The sequence below is a fragment of the Pipistrellus kuhlii genome, unplaced genomic scaffold, assembly GCF_014108245.1.
Source record: "Pipistrellus kuhlii isolate mPipKuh1 unplaced genomic scaffold, mPipKuh1.p scaffold_m20_p_1, whole genome shotgun sequence".
Taxonomy (NCBI): domain Eukaryota; kingdom Metazoa; phylum Chordata; class Mammalia; order Chiroptera; family Vespertilionidae; genus Pipistrellus; species Pipistrellus kuhlii.
In genome coordinates, this window is record NW_023425404.1 from 83,054,718 (window position 1) to 83,073,587 (window position 18,870).

General features: G+C 39.1%; 1 protein-coding gene across 1 annotated transcript in view; it reads left to right on the plus strand.

Annotated features, from left to right (window-relative positions):
* CCDC7 (coiled-coil domain containing 7) overlaps nucleotides 1–18,870 on the plus strand; it is a 224,827-nt gene that overhangs the window by 104,103 nt on the left and 101,854 nt on the right. Inside the window, exon 9 of the mRNA XM_036453963.2 lies at nucleotides 9,496–9,571. Within this exon, the coding sequence (XP_036309856.1) occupies nucleotides 9,496–9,571 (76 nt within the window). The remainder of the gene's footprint in view (nucleotides 1–9,495; nucleotides 9,572–18,870) is intronic.

Genomic DNA, 18,870 nt, shown 5'->3' on the forward strand with positions numbered 1-18,870 from the left:
ATGATTGTATTGCTATTAATCTCTCTCTGAATATCCTCCAGCAGTCTTTTCATTTTTTATTTTATTATAATTATTATTTTAATGTATTTGGGTGCTCCCGTATTGGGTGCACATATATTTACCAGGGTTATTTCTTTTTGTTGGATTTCTCCCTTTAGTATTATGAAGTGGCCTTCATTATCTTTTCCCATCCCTTCACCTTGTGTGTGTCTTTTTTTCTGAAGTGGGTTTCTTGTAGACAGCAGATATATGGGTCTTGTTTTCTTATCTAATCTATTACCCTATGTCTTTTGATTGGAGCAGTTAATCCATTTGCATTTAAAGTTATTATTGATAGGTACTCATTTGTCACCATTTTTATTCTATACCCCTGTGTTACTTCTTCGCTCCTATTTCTTTATTTTTACAGTACACCCTTTAGCATTTCTTGCGTTGCTCGTTTGGTGTTGATAAATTCCCTTAGTCTGTTTTTGTCTGTGAAGCTCCTGATTTCCCCTTCAATTTTGATTTGAAGTCTTGCTGGGTACAGTATTCTTGGATTCAGACCCTTCTTTTGAGTAACTTTTATATTTCATCCCATTCCCTTCTGGCCTAATGAATTCCTATGGAGAAATCAGTTGCTAATCTGATGGAGGTTCCTTTATATGTAACTTTCTGTCTCTCTCTGGCTGCTTTTAAGAATATTACTTTGTTGTTGGTGTTTACCAATTTAATTATAATGTGCCTAGGGTTTGGTCTTCTGGGATTCATTTTGCTTGGGACTCTGTGAGCATCTTGAATTTGTGTGGGTTTTTTCTTCTCTATCTCAGGAAAACTTTCTGTGATTATTTCTTGAAATATGTTTTTCATGTCTTCCTCAGTTTTCTTTCCTGCTGGAACCCCTATTATTCTAATATTGTTTTGTTTTGCATTGTCCCAAAGTTCCCTTGGGTTCTCCTCCTGCTTTTTAATTTTTTTTTTCCAGAAGCTGCTCTAATTGGGTATTTTTTTACATCTTGTCTTCTAGCTCCCCGATGCGGTCTTATGCTTCTTCTAGTCTACTCTTGATGCTTTCCATTGAGTTCTTCACAGTAGCGATGTCATTTTTCATTTCTTCTTGGTTCTCCTTTATTTCCTCTTGGTTCTTACTCATATTGTCAAATTTGTCTTCCATTCTTTTTTGCCATCTTATGATCATTACTCTGAGTTTTTTTTTTTTTTTTAAATATTTTATTGATTTTTTACAGAGAGGAAGGGAGAGAGATATAGAGTTAGAAACATCGATGATAGAGAGAAAGTCATCGATCAGCTGCCTCATGCATGCCCCCCACTGGATATGTGCCCGCAACCAAGGTAAATGCCCTGGACCAGAATCGAACCCGAGACCTTTCAGTCTGCAGACCAAAGCTCCATCCACTGAGCCTAACCGGTTTTGGCCATTACTCTGAATTCTTGCTCTTGTAGGTTGCTTGCCTCTAACTCATTTACTTCATTTTCTGGTGATGCCTGCCTTTCTTTCATATGTGGGATGTTTCTTTGTCTCCCCATGATCTCTCTTTTCAGGATGTCTGGTTATGTAGTTTTCTCTCTCCTTTTCGCTGTGTGGTGGGGCACTCCTTTGAGTCCAAGTGTTCGTGCTTCCTGGGTTCAGCGTTCTGGGGCTCACAGCTGCTTGGTGGTCTCTGTGGCTGTCTTAATCTAGAAAGCTTCCTTTTAACTGGTAACAGAATCCTCTAGTTGGTCAGGGGCGTGATGGCTCCCATAGTGCAGTGATGGCCTCTCCTGGACTCGGTGTGTCTCCCTCCATAGCTTTCCTGCACTACACACCCCGCCTCCTCCAAGCCCCAGGGGCGCAGGGTGGGGCGCTCCCCCACTGCCAATCCCTGCCGGCAGAGTCCAGTCCTCAGTCCTCGAGGTGCCACTCTGGGAGGGTGAGCCCGGATCCCCAGCCTTGGAGTGAGTGCTATTATATCTATTTTATTTTGTTTCATGTTGTCCTAAAGCTCACTTAGGCTCTCCTCCTTCTTTTCATTCGCCCCTGAACCCCATTTTGCTCAGATTGGGCTTGTTTCTCTACTTTATCTTCTAACTCACTAATTTGGTCCTCTGCTTCTTCTAATCTACCATTAAAGCCCTCCATCACATTTTTTATTGTAGCTATATCACTTTTGATTTCTTCCTGATTTTTGCATAGGTTATTGATTTTCTTGTCCATCTGGTTTATGCACTTTATGACTATTATTTTTAATTCTTTTTCTGACATGTTGCATGTCTTAATTTCACTTATTTCCTTTTTTGGTGATTCCTCTTTTTCTTTGCTTTGGGGATTGTTTAGATGTCTCCCCTTTCTAGCTATCATTAGAAGGTCCAAACGCTGAGTTTCAGGGATCTGAACCATGTGAGGCTGGAGCATTGTGCCATCCCATTGTCACTAAAGAGCTCAAACACAGAGACATTTGTCTGCTGTGGTCAGCAGGAGCCTCATGCAATGAGAGTCAGAGTCCCAGTGTGTCTGCGCCAAGAATCAGTCATGGGTGCTTAGTGTGGCCTCGTGCATGCACCAAGAATTGGAGTCCCCATGTGCCTGCTGAGAATCGTGCACACCTAGAATCAGGATCCCTGCACACACATCCTGAGAAACAGAATCCCTATACATGGAACGCTTATGCTGGGAATCAGAGCCCCTGTGTGTATGTGTGCTGAGATAAATAATTGGAGTCTCTGGTTCTCTGCGTGGCCTCACACATGCTCTGAAAATCAGGGTCCTCATGCATGCATGTCAAGAAACAGAGTCTCCACATGTGGGCACTGAGAATCAAAGTTACTGGTACGCAGTGTGGCCTCATGCAGTACCAAGAATCAGTCTGGGTGTGCTGATAATCAGAGTAAATATGCACACATGTTGACAAAAATAGTTCCTGCTTGCACGTGCAGAGAATCAATGTCACTGGTGCTTAGTGTGGTCTTCAGCACACATACCAATAATCAGAGTTCCTGGCCTGCTAGGAATCAGTTTTGCCTAGTCGCCCAATGTTGTGGAAGGCCTGCTCATTGTGCAAGCCCTATACCAGTGTGGTGGGCTGAGGGGGGCGGGGCAGGCATGCACTCTATGACTCACAGAAATCTGTGGCTAGGGTGTCTTGAGTCTTAGTGTCCCTGGACCTGCAACTATGGTAGCAGGTCTTTGTCCAAGAGGGTCCCAATTTGCATCAGAGGCCAGTCTGAGTGGTGGTGAGGCTAGAATCCTAACCACAGAAATCCTGCCTTTCAAGATGATGTGGTTTCTGTGCCAGTGCTGGCCGCCTGAAAGTGTTTGCAGCAGCAGCAGCAGCAGCAGCAGCAGCAGCAGCAGCAGCAGCAGCGAGGTCTTGCAGTTTAAGACTGTCCAGTCCACCAGCCCCTGAAAGTCCTACAGGATCTAACTGTCCCTAGCTCACACACACCACTACACATGCCCACACACTCTCTTTTTGCTCCCTTACTCTCTCACACTTTCTCTGCTCACTATTTTCCTTCTTTCTGATGGGTTTTTTTTTTTTTTTTGATCTTCTGTCTTCCAAATCACTGATTCTATCCTCTGCTTTATCTAATCTGATGTTGATTTTTTTCCCTAGGGTATTCTTCATTTCAGGTATTGTTTCTTCATTTATTATTATTTTAAAATGGTTTCTACATTTTATTTATGTATTTTTTTAAAATATATTTTATTGATTTTGTACAGAGAGGAAGGGAGAGAGATAGAGAGTTAGAAACATCGATGAGAGTCATTGATCAGTTGCCTCTTGCACACCCCCTACTGGGGATATGCCCACAGCCAAGGTACATGCCCTTGACCGGAATCGAACCCGGGTCCCTTCAGTCCCCAAGCCAACGCTCTATCCATTGAGCTAAACCGGTTTTCGGCTTAAATGGTTTCTACATTTTAAAGAATGTTCACTGTCTTTTGTGTGAGTTCTCACTGAGTTTATCTGTTCACCCCCATGAAGATTCTTATAACTATTTTCTAAACTCTGTTCTGATAGCTTGCTTGTCTTCATTTCATTTAGTCTTTTTTTTTTTTTTTTTTTTTTTTTTTGTGTGTGTGTGTGTGTGTGTGTATATATTTCTCCTTTTTTTTTTTTTTACATTTGGGGCATGTTTTTTTCTATCCCCATTTTATGTATTAAGTAATTCTGCTATGTCTCCCAGTTTTGGTGTGATGCCCTTGATTTCTAGAAGTCCACTGGGGCTCAGTTGCACAGTGTTCCTGATCACCTGAGATAAGTGCTCCAGGAATTTTCTTTTTGTGAGTTATGTGAACCCTCTTGATGTAGTTGATTTTGATTGCTTTTGGCCTGTAGGTTGGTTGGATTGACTTTCTGGCTTGCTATGAATCTTGACCTCAATCTGTAATTTATGAGGTGTGTGCTGACCCCATGAAATAGATTTCACCCTAATTGTCTGGGGCCTACCGAGATCTCTTTTTGTGTATGTCCTACTTATCAATTGGCTTATGCTGTGATAGAGTCTGAATCCTACCACTGAATATATTGGTTATGGGGTCACTTTGGAGGTACTCCAGTGCAGATGAATATCAGGTGCTGCCTATGAAAGGCCCTGGGATATCTGTTTAGTGTTACAATGTGATCCACAGTTTGTGATTGCCTCTCCTGGGCCTGGGTGTGCATGGAAGGACAATTCTGTGCACCAAGGCCCATGTTTATAAGTATGGAACCCAGGGTTAGGTCAGCAAAAGGCCCAAGGCTTCCCAAAATATGCTTCTACCTGCTAGCTGATTATTAGGTTCACTTATTGAAAAAGCCTTTGGAAACATATGAGTTGCATGAGATAGGTTCTCAGTGAGCACCAGGTAGGGATGTGAGTGGTATTCACCAGATTAATACAGTTTCAAATTTGATACAAGAACTGGGTCTGAGGCCACTGGCCAAGAGTCTCAGGATATAGTCACATGGCTTAGTTTTTCCTAGAGTCTGCCTGGACCTCCTGAAGAGTCTTCTGCACAATGGGGCAAGGCTGGTGAGAGCCCATCAGACATTACTGTAGAGTGCATGCTAGGCAGGATGGGGCCACTGGCAGTCAGGCAGGTCAAGCTTATGGTTTTCCATGGTGGGCCTGTTGGAACAACTTTGGGAGTGTGGAGTGCCACTGCTCTGGCATCAGGGGTGAAATAACTAGGCCACTATTCTGGGAATCCTGGGTGGGGATAGTGCACAGTGATATGTCTCAAGGGGCCCAGCTATTCTGGTGCACAGGTGGGTAGGACACTTCTGCTATAGTGTTTGGGGAGTGTGGTGCTGATGTTCTGGCACAAGGGTGCCACTGCTCTGATTGCTTGGGGTATGTTGCCCTCCTGTGCTGCTTTGTCACATAGATGGCATGAAACTGCTGCTATCTCATGGCTGGATGAAGGGAAATGGCCTAGCCTCACAACTCAGTCTCTTACTCCTCCTGAGTTCACCTTCAGCATCCTTAAAAAAGAAAAAGTGTACACCACAGTTTTATGCAGCAAACTTATTGAAGGGTGTGAACTCAACAAGGAAAAGGCCAGGGATTTGGGAGGTTGGGTCTAATGCATTTACCCAAGCTGAGGACTTAAAGAGAGGAATGCTTGATACAGGAAGGATGATGTCTATGATGGTGTGGGAGAGTGACTAGACACCGTGATCTTGGTGGCTGTTCTTTTAGCATCCTCACTGGAGCCACAAAACCCAGTCTGTCTTCAAATAACTCCTGATACACCCTTCCTCTACCAGGGTGAGCGGCTATCGATAAAATTTGTGCAGTGACCTTTCAAGAGGGTGCCTGGGTTTCTAGCAGAGTCTGTCTCTCCCTGGCATAAAGAACCCATGCTGATTTTCACAGCCATATCTGATATGGATACTTCTTTCTAGCTATGGTGCTTTAGGCTGTGGAGCCTGGTTTGTGGCTGAGACCCTACATAACTCAGGTGTGGACCTCTGCAGCTGATATATATGTCTGGATTCTCAGCTGCCACACATGGGTATGAGGCTATCCCTCCTTTAGGCTCTGCCCTTCTCAATGGGGCTTCTTCTGTAAGTCTTTGGCCATAAGACTTTTGTTCATCTAGTCTTCAGTTGGTTATTCATTTTGATTATTCGATAATTTAATTCCAGCTTGGTCTTGAGAGGTGGTGAATGTAACTTTCATCTACTCTGCTGCTTTTTCCTCCACCTGGTTGTTTGCTTTCTTATTGTTGAGTTTTAAGAGTTTGTTGTATATTTTGAACACAAGTGCTTTATCAGATATGCATTTTGTAAAGATTTTCTTTCAGTCTACAGCTTATATTTTTATTGTCTTAGCAAGCATCTTATGCAGAGCAGAAGTTCTTAATTTTCAAAAAGTTTAACTTTTCAGTTTTTTCTTTCATGAATTGTGTTTTTGGTGTTGTATCTAAAATGTTATATTTAAATCCATAGTAATCTAGACCTTATATTCCAGAAGTTTTATATTTTATATTTAAATTTGTGATTCACTTTGAGTTAATCTTTAGAAAGGTATAATGTCTTTGTCTAGATTATTATGATTTTGAACATGTAATTTTCTAGTTTGTCCAGTCTCATATGTTGAAAAGACTAATCTATTTCCATTAAGACTAACCTTTGTGCCTTTGTTTCTTTTGCTAAAGACCAGTTGACTATGTTTGTAAGAGTTTATTTCTGGGATCTATACTCAGTTCCATTGATCTGTTCATTTATTCTTTTGCAAACTGTCTGAATTATTGTAGGTTTTCTAGTAAGTCTTAAATTTGGATAGTGTCAGTTATTCTACTTTATTCTTTAATATTATATTGGCTTCTCTTGATCTCTTGCCTTTCCATATAAAGTTTAGAATTTAGGTTTTTTGATAAACACAAAATAACTTGCTGGGATTTTGATTGGGATCACATTAAATCTAAAAATCAATTGGCAGAAACTGGTATATTATAATATTGAATTTTCTTATTGCAGTTATTCCCTATATATAAGCAATAAACAAAGTAAAATTTGAAACTTAACACACACCATTTGCATCCACACCAAAACTCAATACTAAGATATTAATCTAGTTAAATATGTAGAAGATGTATATGATGAAAAATACAACATTCTGATGAAAGAAATTAAAGAAGATAAAGTAAATGGAGAGACATCTCATGTTGATGGATAGGAAGGAACTGTGGTATGCTTTCATGTTACTTAACATTTTCTTTGCACTTGTAATGTCTTATTTATATAGCAAAAACAGTGCAGGGACTGTTTTTGTCATATTATTCTGTGTTTCAAGATTGAAGAGTCTTGTATTACTACCCTGAGAATTCATTGTTATGGATCCTCATTATCTTGGATTCCTTTTATATAGCATCTTAAGTAACCTTAAGGGTTATTTTATTCAGTTGAAAAATTTAGCATGGTTGTTAGATTCTTCTCATAGAACTTACTGGCTTAGCTGCAACAACCAAAGCAGTACTCTAAGCATCTTAGAGTCATTTTATATATAACTAGAGGTCCAGTGCATGAAATTCATGCACAGGTGTGTGTGTGTGTGTGTGTGTGTGTGTGTGTGTGTGTATCCCTCAGCTGAACCTGCACCCTCTCCAATCTGGGATCCCTCAAGGGATATTCATCTGCCCATTTAGACCCAACTGCAAGCCTGGTTCCCCCAAACTGCCCTCCCCTGCTAACCTGATCACCCACAACTATCCTCCCCTGCTGGACACAGTTAGGGGATCAGGCCTAAATGGTCAGTTGGACATCCCTCTCACAGTCCAGGACTGCTGGCTCCCAGCTTCTTGCCTGTCTGCCTGCCTGATTGCCCCTAATAGATTCTGCCTGCCAGCCTGATCACACCCTAACATCTCCACTGCCAGTCAGACCGATGCCTAACTGCTACCCTGCTGGCCTGATTGCCTCTAACTTCCCTCCTCTGCAGGCCTGATCACCCCTAATTGCTCTTCCTTGCTAGCCTGGTTTCCCCTAAGTGCCCCCCCCCCCCCCCCCCAGCCCAACTGTCTTCCTCTGCAGGCCTGGTTCCCCCCAACCCTCCCTTGCAGGCCTTGTCCCTCCTAACTATCCTCCCCTGCTGGCCTGATTGCCCCTAATTGCCCTCCCCTGCAGGCCTTGTCCCTCGCAACTGCCCTCTCCTGCTTGCCTGATCACCCACAACTGCCTTCCCCTGCCGGCCGTCTTGTAGTGGCTATCTTGTGTCTACATGGGGGTGGCCATCTTTGGCCACATGAAGGCAGCCATCTTGTGTGTTGGAGTGATGGTCAACTTGCATATTACTCTTTTATTAGATAGGCTTTCAGAAGGAAGTGACACACTGAACCTCATTCCACTTTTGTCACTTATAGATGCATAGTTTTTTTCATCTATGTAATAAAGAGCCAAGGTCCTAAGGACTGTTACAGCTGAAGGCTTGACCAGACTGGAAGTCAGTGATGATTTGCTATGGTGACCCAACACTGACTGGGCCACTGCCAGCACCCTAACCCAGAAGTGACTGCCTAGGAGGCTGAGGATCAGGCTTGGAGAGAGACCTGCAGAGAGAGAGAGGCAGGGTCTAATCCATAGCCTCTGTGGCAACCATTGATCAGAACTTGCCTCTTTTCCTCTTTCCACATGGCCAATACCCATTCCTCCATTTCTTTGCCAGACACTGACTGGCATAGACACTGACCAATCAGAACCAAATTTGGGTGAAGTGTGAGGAGCTAATGGCAGCCTAGGAGGCAGAGCTTTTGATGTTGACTGGCATAGAAACTGACCAGTCAGAGCCAAATTGGCCAGCAGAGGAGGGCAGTTAGGGGTGTTCAGGCAGGCAGAAGCAATTAGGGGTGATCAGGCCATCAGGGGAAAGCAGTTAGGGGAGAGATCAGACTGGCAGGGGAGGGCAGTTAGGGGTGATCAGGAAGGCAGGCAGATAGGTTAAGGACAATTAAGCCCTTCCCTTCCCTCCCCTTCCCCTTCCCTTTCCCCTTCCCCTTCCCCTTCCCCTTCCCCTTCCCCTTCCCCTTCCCTTTCCCCTTTTTCTTCCCCTTCCTCTTTCCCTTCCCCTACCCTCCCCTTTCCCTTCCTCTTCCTTTTCTCTTCTTTTTCCCCTCCCCTCCCCTCCTTCCCCTCCCCTCCCCTCCGCTCCCCTTCCCTTCGCTTTCCTTCCCTTCGCTTTCCTTCCCTTCCCTTCCCTTCCCTTTCTCCATGCACAAATTTCATGCACCGGACCTCTAGTATTATATAACCACTCTGAGCCTCAATTTATTTATTTTCAAATGGCAATAGTATCTTCCTTTTTTTTTTTTTTTTTTTTTTGAATATTAGGAAAATGTAAAATAGTATAATGTCTTGTAAATGGCACTATTTTTATCTTAAGTATTTTGTTTCTTGAGTACTTAATGTGACCCTGCTGTCTCTTCCCTATGCTTGTGTAGTTTCACACATATTGAAGTGAATTATATCACCATGGAGGTAAACTTCAGTCATTTATAATACCTTTAAATGTTTTCTTTTTTTTAAACGATAGAAACTACGTATTCAGTACCAAATCGACTGAACGCCATGTTGAAAATATTTGAGAAACAGTCAAATGTGTTAGAAAGGTAAGCTTTTAAAATAATTTTTCCAATTATAAAACTGAAATGTATTTATTTTAGAAAAATTGGAAATAGAAGAAAATAAGATCACTGTTAAAATTTAGTATCCTTACATCAATTTTATGATACATGTAATTTTAAAACTTAAAATTATAGTCACACAGAATGTAAAATTTATAGTTACAATGTGAAATAATTCCTCAAAAATTTAAAAATTTAATTGCCATGTGATTCAGCAATTCCATTTCTGGGTATATAACCCCCAAATTGAAATTAGCATCTTGAAGAGATATTTATACACACATATTCATTGTAGCATTAGTAACAAGAGCAAAGAAATGGAAGTAACCCAAGTGTGCAATGATGAATGAATGGATAAAGAAAATGAAATATATAAATACAATGGAATATGATTCAATATTTAAAAAGAAGGAAATTTTGACGCATGGTTCAATCTGAATGAACACTGGGAATATTATGCTAAGTAAAATGAGCCAGTCACATAAAGACAAAAGTTTTATGATTTCATTTATATGAGATACACTGTGCAGTAAAATTCATAGAGACAGAAATAGAGTGGTGATTGTCAGGGACTGGGGAGAATGAGGGATAGGAACTTGCTGAATGGATATAGAGTTTCAGTTTTGCAAGATGAAAGTGTTCTGGAGATTGGTTGCACAACAATATGAATATTTTAACTGTATTATACACTTAAAATGGTTAAAAGACAAGTTTTGTGTTATGTATATTTTAAAATTTAGAAAACAAAAATTACAAACATACAAAATATCACTTATATAAATACTTTTATTGATCATTATTTATAAATTCATAATTATTTTTAGGTGAATGTTTTAAAATTAAACATTTTAGAGTTCATATCACTTATGTTTTCAAAAATTTTTTATTTAGATTCAACATTGAAAAATTGGGAAATTTTACATGATCAGAGTTTCTAGTTATAAAATCCAATGATCAAGAGTTAATAGAAAAGTTTAAAGAAAATGTAATAAAAGTCCAGGGAAACTGCTAATAATGGAATTAAAGGACATATGGCTTGTATTCATTAATAGCCAGATTATTGGTATGTAATTTATTTAGGCCCTATTTATCATTTCCCCTTGTCAGAATCCTCTGTGTTAGAATGACAGGGTCAGAACTTGCACAGCTTTGTCAGATGAAATCTGTAACATGTTAGAGGGGCATTCTTAAAGGAGGAGGTTAATTTCCATGAATATTCTTTCCATTGGACCATAGTATTAAAACAGACATTTATACTATTATTTATTCTAGCTCATCACATTAGGCTATTGGTGATAATTACAGCTGGTTTTATAATTCCTGGGTATAATAGAAAGCTGTAGAAAGAATAGCTGAAGGGATTACCTTAGGATAGAATTTCCAACTCAAATTGTGTCATTGTCAAAATAAGCTTCATACAATTGTCTGGTTAGAATATCTTTTGTACATTTCTTTGAATGTCAAGAAGTATCTTCAAAGGCACTGTGGATAACCTACAGTTCTTTCTGGTGGCTAAAGTTATATTAGTTATACAACTGGTATGTTGAAAAAAAACAAACACACACATATTGTGGAATGAAATCACAAAACCCCTTTTTTTTCTTTGCATTCATTTATATTTGCTATTTTGGACCAATTTCCCCCTGCTCCTAAATAAAAATTAGGCTTTTCTGATTACTCTTAAGGAATAATTTATTTACATTTAAATTATAAACACTGCTCTAAATAGAAAATTAACATTTCTTATAAAATATTATAGTCAATATTTTAATTTTTATTCAAAGTTAAGATTTATCCCCTCCACCATCCCAGTATTCCAGCTGGAGTCTGCTGGGAGATGTGATTAGCTTTTAGCTTTTGTATTTTTTAAAATATAATTTTGATTTCAGAGAGGAAGGGAGGGGAAGAGAAATAGAAACATCAATGACATTTCTTCATGCCCTCTGCCTCCTACATGCCCCTTACTGGGTATTGAACCCATAAATCAGGCCTGTGCCCTGACCAGGAATCAAACTGTAATATCCTGGTTCATAAGTTGATGCTCAACCATTGAGCCACACCTGGCTTTTCTCTTTTATTGCTTTATTTCCCATTAAGTAGTTGTGGTTTCTGTTTTTATGTGTTTGGAAAAGGAGAGAAGAAAGGTAAAATATATAGGAAAGATCTTGATTGTCACTGCCTTCCTTGTCTATAACTAGAGATAACATCTAAGAATTTTTCTGAATATTCTGTTTAAAGTGCCTTTCTAGGTTTGAGAAAAGGTTAACTGTATTCATCTTTCCCTTAAGGATTTAGATTAGGGCCCAAGACATCTGTTAGTTCTCTACAAAGAAATATTCTTTCTAAATCTTCTTTCACAATTCTTTTATATTGTTCATATTGGTGAAAGGTTTTAGTGCTCTTTCTTGAATGCCTATTTTTTTCAAGTGCTAATAGTCATCTGCCTCACCTCATCCTTTGATATGTGATGCTGTTAATATTCTGTTAAAATAAATGCAGGGTGTGTCAAATGTCTTAGAGTGGTTTTCAGCTTTAAAAACTTCAGAACTATAATAAGCATTGCAATTTGACTATATACATTTGTTTTGCACTTATTTAAACATTTTTAATACAGATTAAAAAATTTTAGCTAAATTTTTTGTTTGGGTTAGCATTTTCTATATTCATTCAGAGAAATTGAAACAAAATTTATTGTTCAAAATTCACAAGACTATCTTATGTTAAGAAAGTGGAAATAATTAAACTGTCAGATTTTTACTTTTTTAAGTGATGGCATTTATATCTCTGGAGTCATTGATGCTTAAAACTACACCAAAACTTTTAGAACATACTGAATTTATTGAACTTCTACCAGGTGGCTGAGTGCTTAGGTCAAAATTCCAAATCAAATTAGTCTGAGCAAAAGACATTTTATTACTATGGGTAGTTCATTTAACCTAATAATAATATGGCTCAGTATTAGAAACAAGTATAAACCAGAACTTGAACACTATCAAGATACTTTTTAAAATATTTTTATTATTATTTTTATATTAGTTTCAGCTGTATAGTTTGGTGGGTAAATAACTGTATAATTTACAAAGTATTCCCACTGATATTTCTATTACCTTCCTAGCACCACACATAGTTATTATCATATTTTTATGCTATCTTTTACAACCCCATGACTGTTTCATAACTATCAATTTCTACTTCTTTAAAAAAAACAATTTTATTGATTTCAGAGAGGAAGAGAGAATGAGAGAGAGATAGAAACATCAGCGACAAGAGAGAATTAATGCTGGGCCCAATTTCTCCTTCTTAATCATTTTACTTCTTTCATTCAGTCTCCCAATCCCAATTCTCTCTGGCAACCATCAATCTCTGCTTATCTGTGAGTTTGTTTCTGTTTTTTTTTGTTTTTTTTGTTTTGGTTTTTGTTCATTACTTTTGTTTTTTAGATTCCATATATAAGTGAAATCATATGGTATTTATTTTTCCCTGACTGAATTATTTCACTGACCACAATACCCTTAAGGTTCATACTATTGTAAATTGTAAGATTTAAAATATTTTTATAGCTGAATAAATATTCCATTATATATATACCATAACTTTCTTAAATGTTTCTTTTAAAAAATATATATTTTTTCTTGATTTCAGAGAGGAATGGAGAGAGAAAAAGAGATAGAAACATTAATGATGAGAATCATCAATTGGCTACCTCCTGCATGTCCACTGCTGGGGATTGAGCCTGAGACCCTGTGCCCTGATTGGGAATTGAACCCTGACCTCCTGGTTTATAGGTCAACGCTCAACCACTGAACCATTGGCATCACTACACCACAACTTTTTTATCCACTCATCTACTAATGGGCTTGCTTCCATATCTTGGCTATTGTAAATAGTGCTGCAATGCACATATGGGGTGAAGATATTCTTTCAAATTATATATATATATGTGTGTGTATATATATATATATATATATATATATATATATATATCTCCAGAAGTAGAATTGCTGGGTCATAAGGAAGGTCCATTTTTTTATTTACTTATTTACTTACTTACTTATTTATTTATTTATTATATTTTTATTGATTTCAGAAAGGAAGGGAGAGAGAGAGAGAGAGATAGAAACATTAGTGATGAGAGAATCATTGATTAGCTGCCTCCTCCACACCCCCCTACTGGGGATTGAGCCACAACCTGGGTATGTGTTCTTGACTGGAATCAAACCTGGGACTCTTCAGTCTGCAGGCCAACTCTCTATCCAGTGAGCCAAACAAGCTAGGGCTCCATTTTTATTTATTTATTTTTTAAGAAAATCCATACTGTTTTCTATAGTGGCTGTACCATTCTGTATTCTCATGAACAGTGCACAAGGGTTTTCTTATCTCCAAATCCATGCCAACACTTGTTTGTTGATTTATTGAAGATAGCCATTCTGACATTTGTGAGGTGATATCTCATTGTGGTTAATATATAACAAAGGAAGGAAGAATGTACAGTGGGGTAAAGACAGTCTATTAAATAAATGGTGTTCTAAAATTGTACAGACACATGCAAAAAAATTAAACTAGACCACTTTATTATACCATACACAGAAAATTCTCAAAATGGATTGAAGATTTAAATGAAATACTCAAAACCATAAAACTCCTAGAAGAAAACATAGGCAGTGAAATCTCTGACATATCTCTTAAGAATACTTCTTATGATATATCTCCCTGGGCAAGGAAAACAAAACAAAAAATAAATAAATGGGACTACATCAAATTAAGATGTTTTTGCACAGCAAAAGAAACTATGAACAAAAGGAAAAGTCAACCTACTGAATGGAAGAAGATATTTGTCAATAATATACCTGGTAAGGGGTTGATATAAAAAATTCATAAAGAACTCACACTGCTACTCAACACCAAAAAGATCCCCAAACTATTCAATTTAAAAATGAGCAAAGGACTTTAGTAGACACTTCACCAGAAAGGACATATAGATAGCCAATAGATATGTGAAAAGATGCTTAAAATACTTTTCTTTTTACTCCATACAAGAACTTTATTTCTCCCATTGCAGACCCTTTCTTTCCATATTTTTTTGGTTACTTTATTTTTCCCATAAAATGGGAAGCCATTTTTTGATTGCTGACAATTTCTAAAGTTTAATCTCACAGCTTTAGTCACTTGGGGGATAGTACTGAATAAGTCTATAAACGAGAATATCTCTAGTTCAGCTGGAACAGATACCTATTTTGGGACCAACCAACTCTAGTCAAATTATATTGATTCAGAGAGGTGTAAGAGGGAGTTCTCAAAAAAATGGAGTGAGGTCTATTTCTGAAATACTTGGTAATGATAAGAGTAATGGGATGAAAATCATGTTAATATAGAATAACAAAGAAAAAAGGATAGTATTTTGTCATTATGCATGAATTATACAGTGGCACAATAGGGTAATAATCATATTGGTTTTGGGGAGAGCTGATAGACTTATTCATGAGGATCTGGTCAAATTGTTCATCTAATGTTGATCTGTAGTGAAAGGAGGAACTGAAAAAATAAGTATATATCCAGAGTACCTTGAAAAGTTCTTTCCTCATTTATGGGGAAAATTGGAGTTCCAATTAAATATTGGATTATAGGATGGTTTGTGAAAGCATACTACAGAATGCTGAAAGATGTAGTAGTGTTGGTGATGAAATTGTCAATATTGGTGAGAACACTATCCATCACATGAATCATGTATAGTCCTGATGGGAAAGCAGGCCTTTTAAAAGATCCATCATGTTTTCTCTAAGAAGGCATAAGGTCAGAAGTGAGGTTAGCAGGCTGTTTTATCTTTCCAATTGTCTTTAGCTCAGGTTCATGTGTCATAGGTACCCTGTTTCCCTGAAAATAATTATTATATTATTTTATTATTATATTAATTATTATATTAATTTTTGCTCCTAAAGATGCGCTAGATCTTATTTTCAGGGGATGTCTTATTTTTCCATGAAGAAGAATACGGTACACATTTATTGTTAAATGAAAATAAAGGAAATTTTTTTACCTATATACAGTACAGTAGTATGATAGTTGTCAACACAAACCAGACAAACTGTGAATCCTACAGTATCAAGAATTTACTCATTTATTCAATGACAATCATGTCATCATCTTCTGGAACATTATCATAACAATCCAATTTCTGAATTTCCTGGTGAATTTCTTGTGACTCCATTTCTTTCAGAATCAGTGGACCAAATCTCTCATGTTTAGCAATAGCACTGTCTTTAAATGAGTACTTCTTGTCAAGGTAGCCTGCTCGCAGTGCATTTGCAATGCAACTGTCAGTGATTTTTTCCCATGAATTCTTCACCCAAGTCACAACTTCTTGCAGTTTAGGTTCCACAAAGTTTCCACACTGATTTCTCTCCATTATATTTTCAATGTAGTCATTAATTTCCATGCACAAATTGTCTTTGAATGGCCTGTTTATTGCAATATCAAGAGTCTTGAGATAGGCCGTCATTCCTGTGGGAATCATTATCTGATCTATTTTTCTTAAGTGAAGAAATGTCTTCATGTCTTTAGCGTGGTGAGTGCTGGCTGCATCCCAGACTAGCAGACCTCTTTGTCTCACTCGCATAACGAGCAGCAGCATTAAATCGACCCACTTCCTTATAACTGCTTGTGTGGCCCAGGCTTTTTCAGTTTCAAGAATAAAAATGCCCAAAACACATTCAATCTTTTCCTTCTTGCCCACAGAAATGATTAAAGGTGGGATTTTAGTGCCCTCCAAATGAATTGCCAAAATACAGGAAACACGTGCACTTTCGTAAGCAGTGGAGGGAATGTACACTAAGGATGCATCCCGCTGTTCATTGTTGTTTGAGATGATTGGCCCATACACACTGCAGTTTCATCCATAGCAATCATGTTGGAAAGATTGTATTTATAGAAGTCAGCATCATCAATAAAGGACTTGAATGCAAGAGCTCACTTAATAATTTGAGTATCTTCCAATCTAAACAATGTTGTAGATCTTCTTAAAGACAGTGCACTGCTCTGAAGGAAATTATCCAGCCAATGTTGTGATGCTTTGAAGTCTTCGGGGGCTATGTCAAACTGTGGTGCCATTGCAAGGGCAAATTCTTGAATCTGAGCCCTATTCACAACCAAAGCCTTTGCTCTCCTGTCAACAACCCATCCACAGATTAGGTCTTCCAGCTCGGAAAATAATGGTTGCCGAACTGATCCACACTGTGCTTTTTAGCATTTCCCTTGTCCACTTGTTCAATGGGGTTACCATACTCTGCTCGCCATTTTCGGACCAATCGGATACTCAACATCTCTTTGCAGAAAGCAGTAAGATTTTGGTCCCAAGAGTCTTGCATAATTCTTTTTTTGTAGTCCACGAAGTAACTTTTTCTTTTTGCGCTCATTTCTAGGGGTAAAAAAAAAAAAAAGGAATTTGGGGTATCAAGGTGGGGGGAGGGAGATCACTTAAAATGACACATGAGAGATCAGAGGAGGTAATCAAAATGGCACAGGAGAATCAGAGGGGGGATTACCATTTTAGTAACCCCTTTTGATCCTCCTGTGTCATTTTGATTGCCCCCTCTGATCCTCCTGTGTCATTTTAAGTGATCTCCCTCCCCCAACCCCTGTGCCACTGAACACCTTCACCAGACATCCCCCCTACCCCTTTATTAGACATTTACCCCCTGCAGCATGCCTGGGGACTGTCACTGGGCTTGATGTGGCCTGGATCTGGGCAGGAGCAAGGTCTGCCACTGACTGAGAACCTTCAGTCATCATGAGGGCAGCTGTGAGCATCAGGTAGTGTCACCAGAGACAGACCAGCACTCACCACCTTCGCTGCATCCTGTTCGCTCTAATCCTCCTGTTCTTCCACTCGCATCTGCAAAAGTCTCCTCCTCTCTCTGGCTCCCCGCTCACCGCTCACTCCAACCTCATCTCCGCCTCCACACAGCAGTGACATCAGAACTTTGCATAATGTCACTGGTTGCTAGACGCTAGTTGGTTTGGCCCTACCAACCAGTTTACGGTAAATTAATTTTCATTCTGAGACAGAGCCTGGGGGGGGGCCCTTATTTTCGGGGGGATGCCTTATATTTCACTCAGAAGAAAACCTGTATGTAGGTCTTATTTTCGGAGGATTATTTTTTTGGGAAACATGGAAGTTATATCAAAATGGAGTCATATTATTTCCAACTGGAGGCTCAGTGCATGAAATTTGTGCACTTGGGGAGGGGTCCCTCAACCTGGCCTGTGCCTTCTCACAGTCCAGGAGCCCTCGGGGGAAGTTGGACATATTTAGCACTGCCATGGAAGTGGGAGAGGGTCCTGCCACCACTACTGCGCTCTCCAGCCATGAGCCCAGCTTCTGGCTGAGTGGTGCTCCTCCTGGGAGATTTGGCTGAAACTGGCTCTCTGACATTCCCTGAGGGGTCCCAGATTGTGAGAGGGCACAGGCAAGGCCGATGGACCCCACTGGTGCACAATAGGGGTGGGGAAGAAATGCGGGAGCTTAGCCAGCCTGGGAGGAACTGTGGGAGGGCTTCATGGCATGTCGGCCAATCTCATTCAGTCTCAACCAGCTAGACCTCAGCAGCAACCTAACCTACTGTTCGAATAGTCTGCTCCCTGGTGGTCAGTGCATGCCATAGCGACTGGTCGACTATCTGCCCCTAGTGGTCAGTGGAGGAGGGAGAGGGTTCCACCAGGACTGAGGAAGTGCTGGGAGGAATGGGATGTGACTGCTAAAGGGTATGGTGTATCTTTTTGTGTAATTAAAATGTCCTAAAAAATTAGATAGAGGTAGTAGTTAAGCAACTTTGTGACTATATTAAAAACCGTTTAATTGTGCATTTAAAATGAATGAGTTGAATGGTATGTTATTTTTATAAAGCTTTAAAAATTCTGACTATAATGGATAAACAACTTACTTGTCAAGAAAAATACCTATAGTTTATCAATCTTATGGATGCGATAGCTGCAAACTAGCCAGTGAATAAAATTTAGCATGCAGCTTGTTTTTGAAAAGGAAGTTCTATTGGAACATAGTAACACCCACTCATTTATTATCTATAGCTGCTTTTTCAGAGTTGGGTAGTAGTATCAGAGATGTTATGGCCTGAAGAATCTATAATACTTACTATTTGGCTCTTTATAGAAAGAGTTTGCCAAATCCTGTTATGGAATAAGAAGTAGTACTTATTTTATTTTTTAAGACGTGGTATTTATCCCACATTAGTCCCAGATGTCATGTCTGACATTTTGCTTAACATGATATT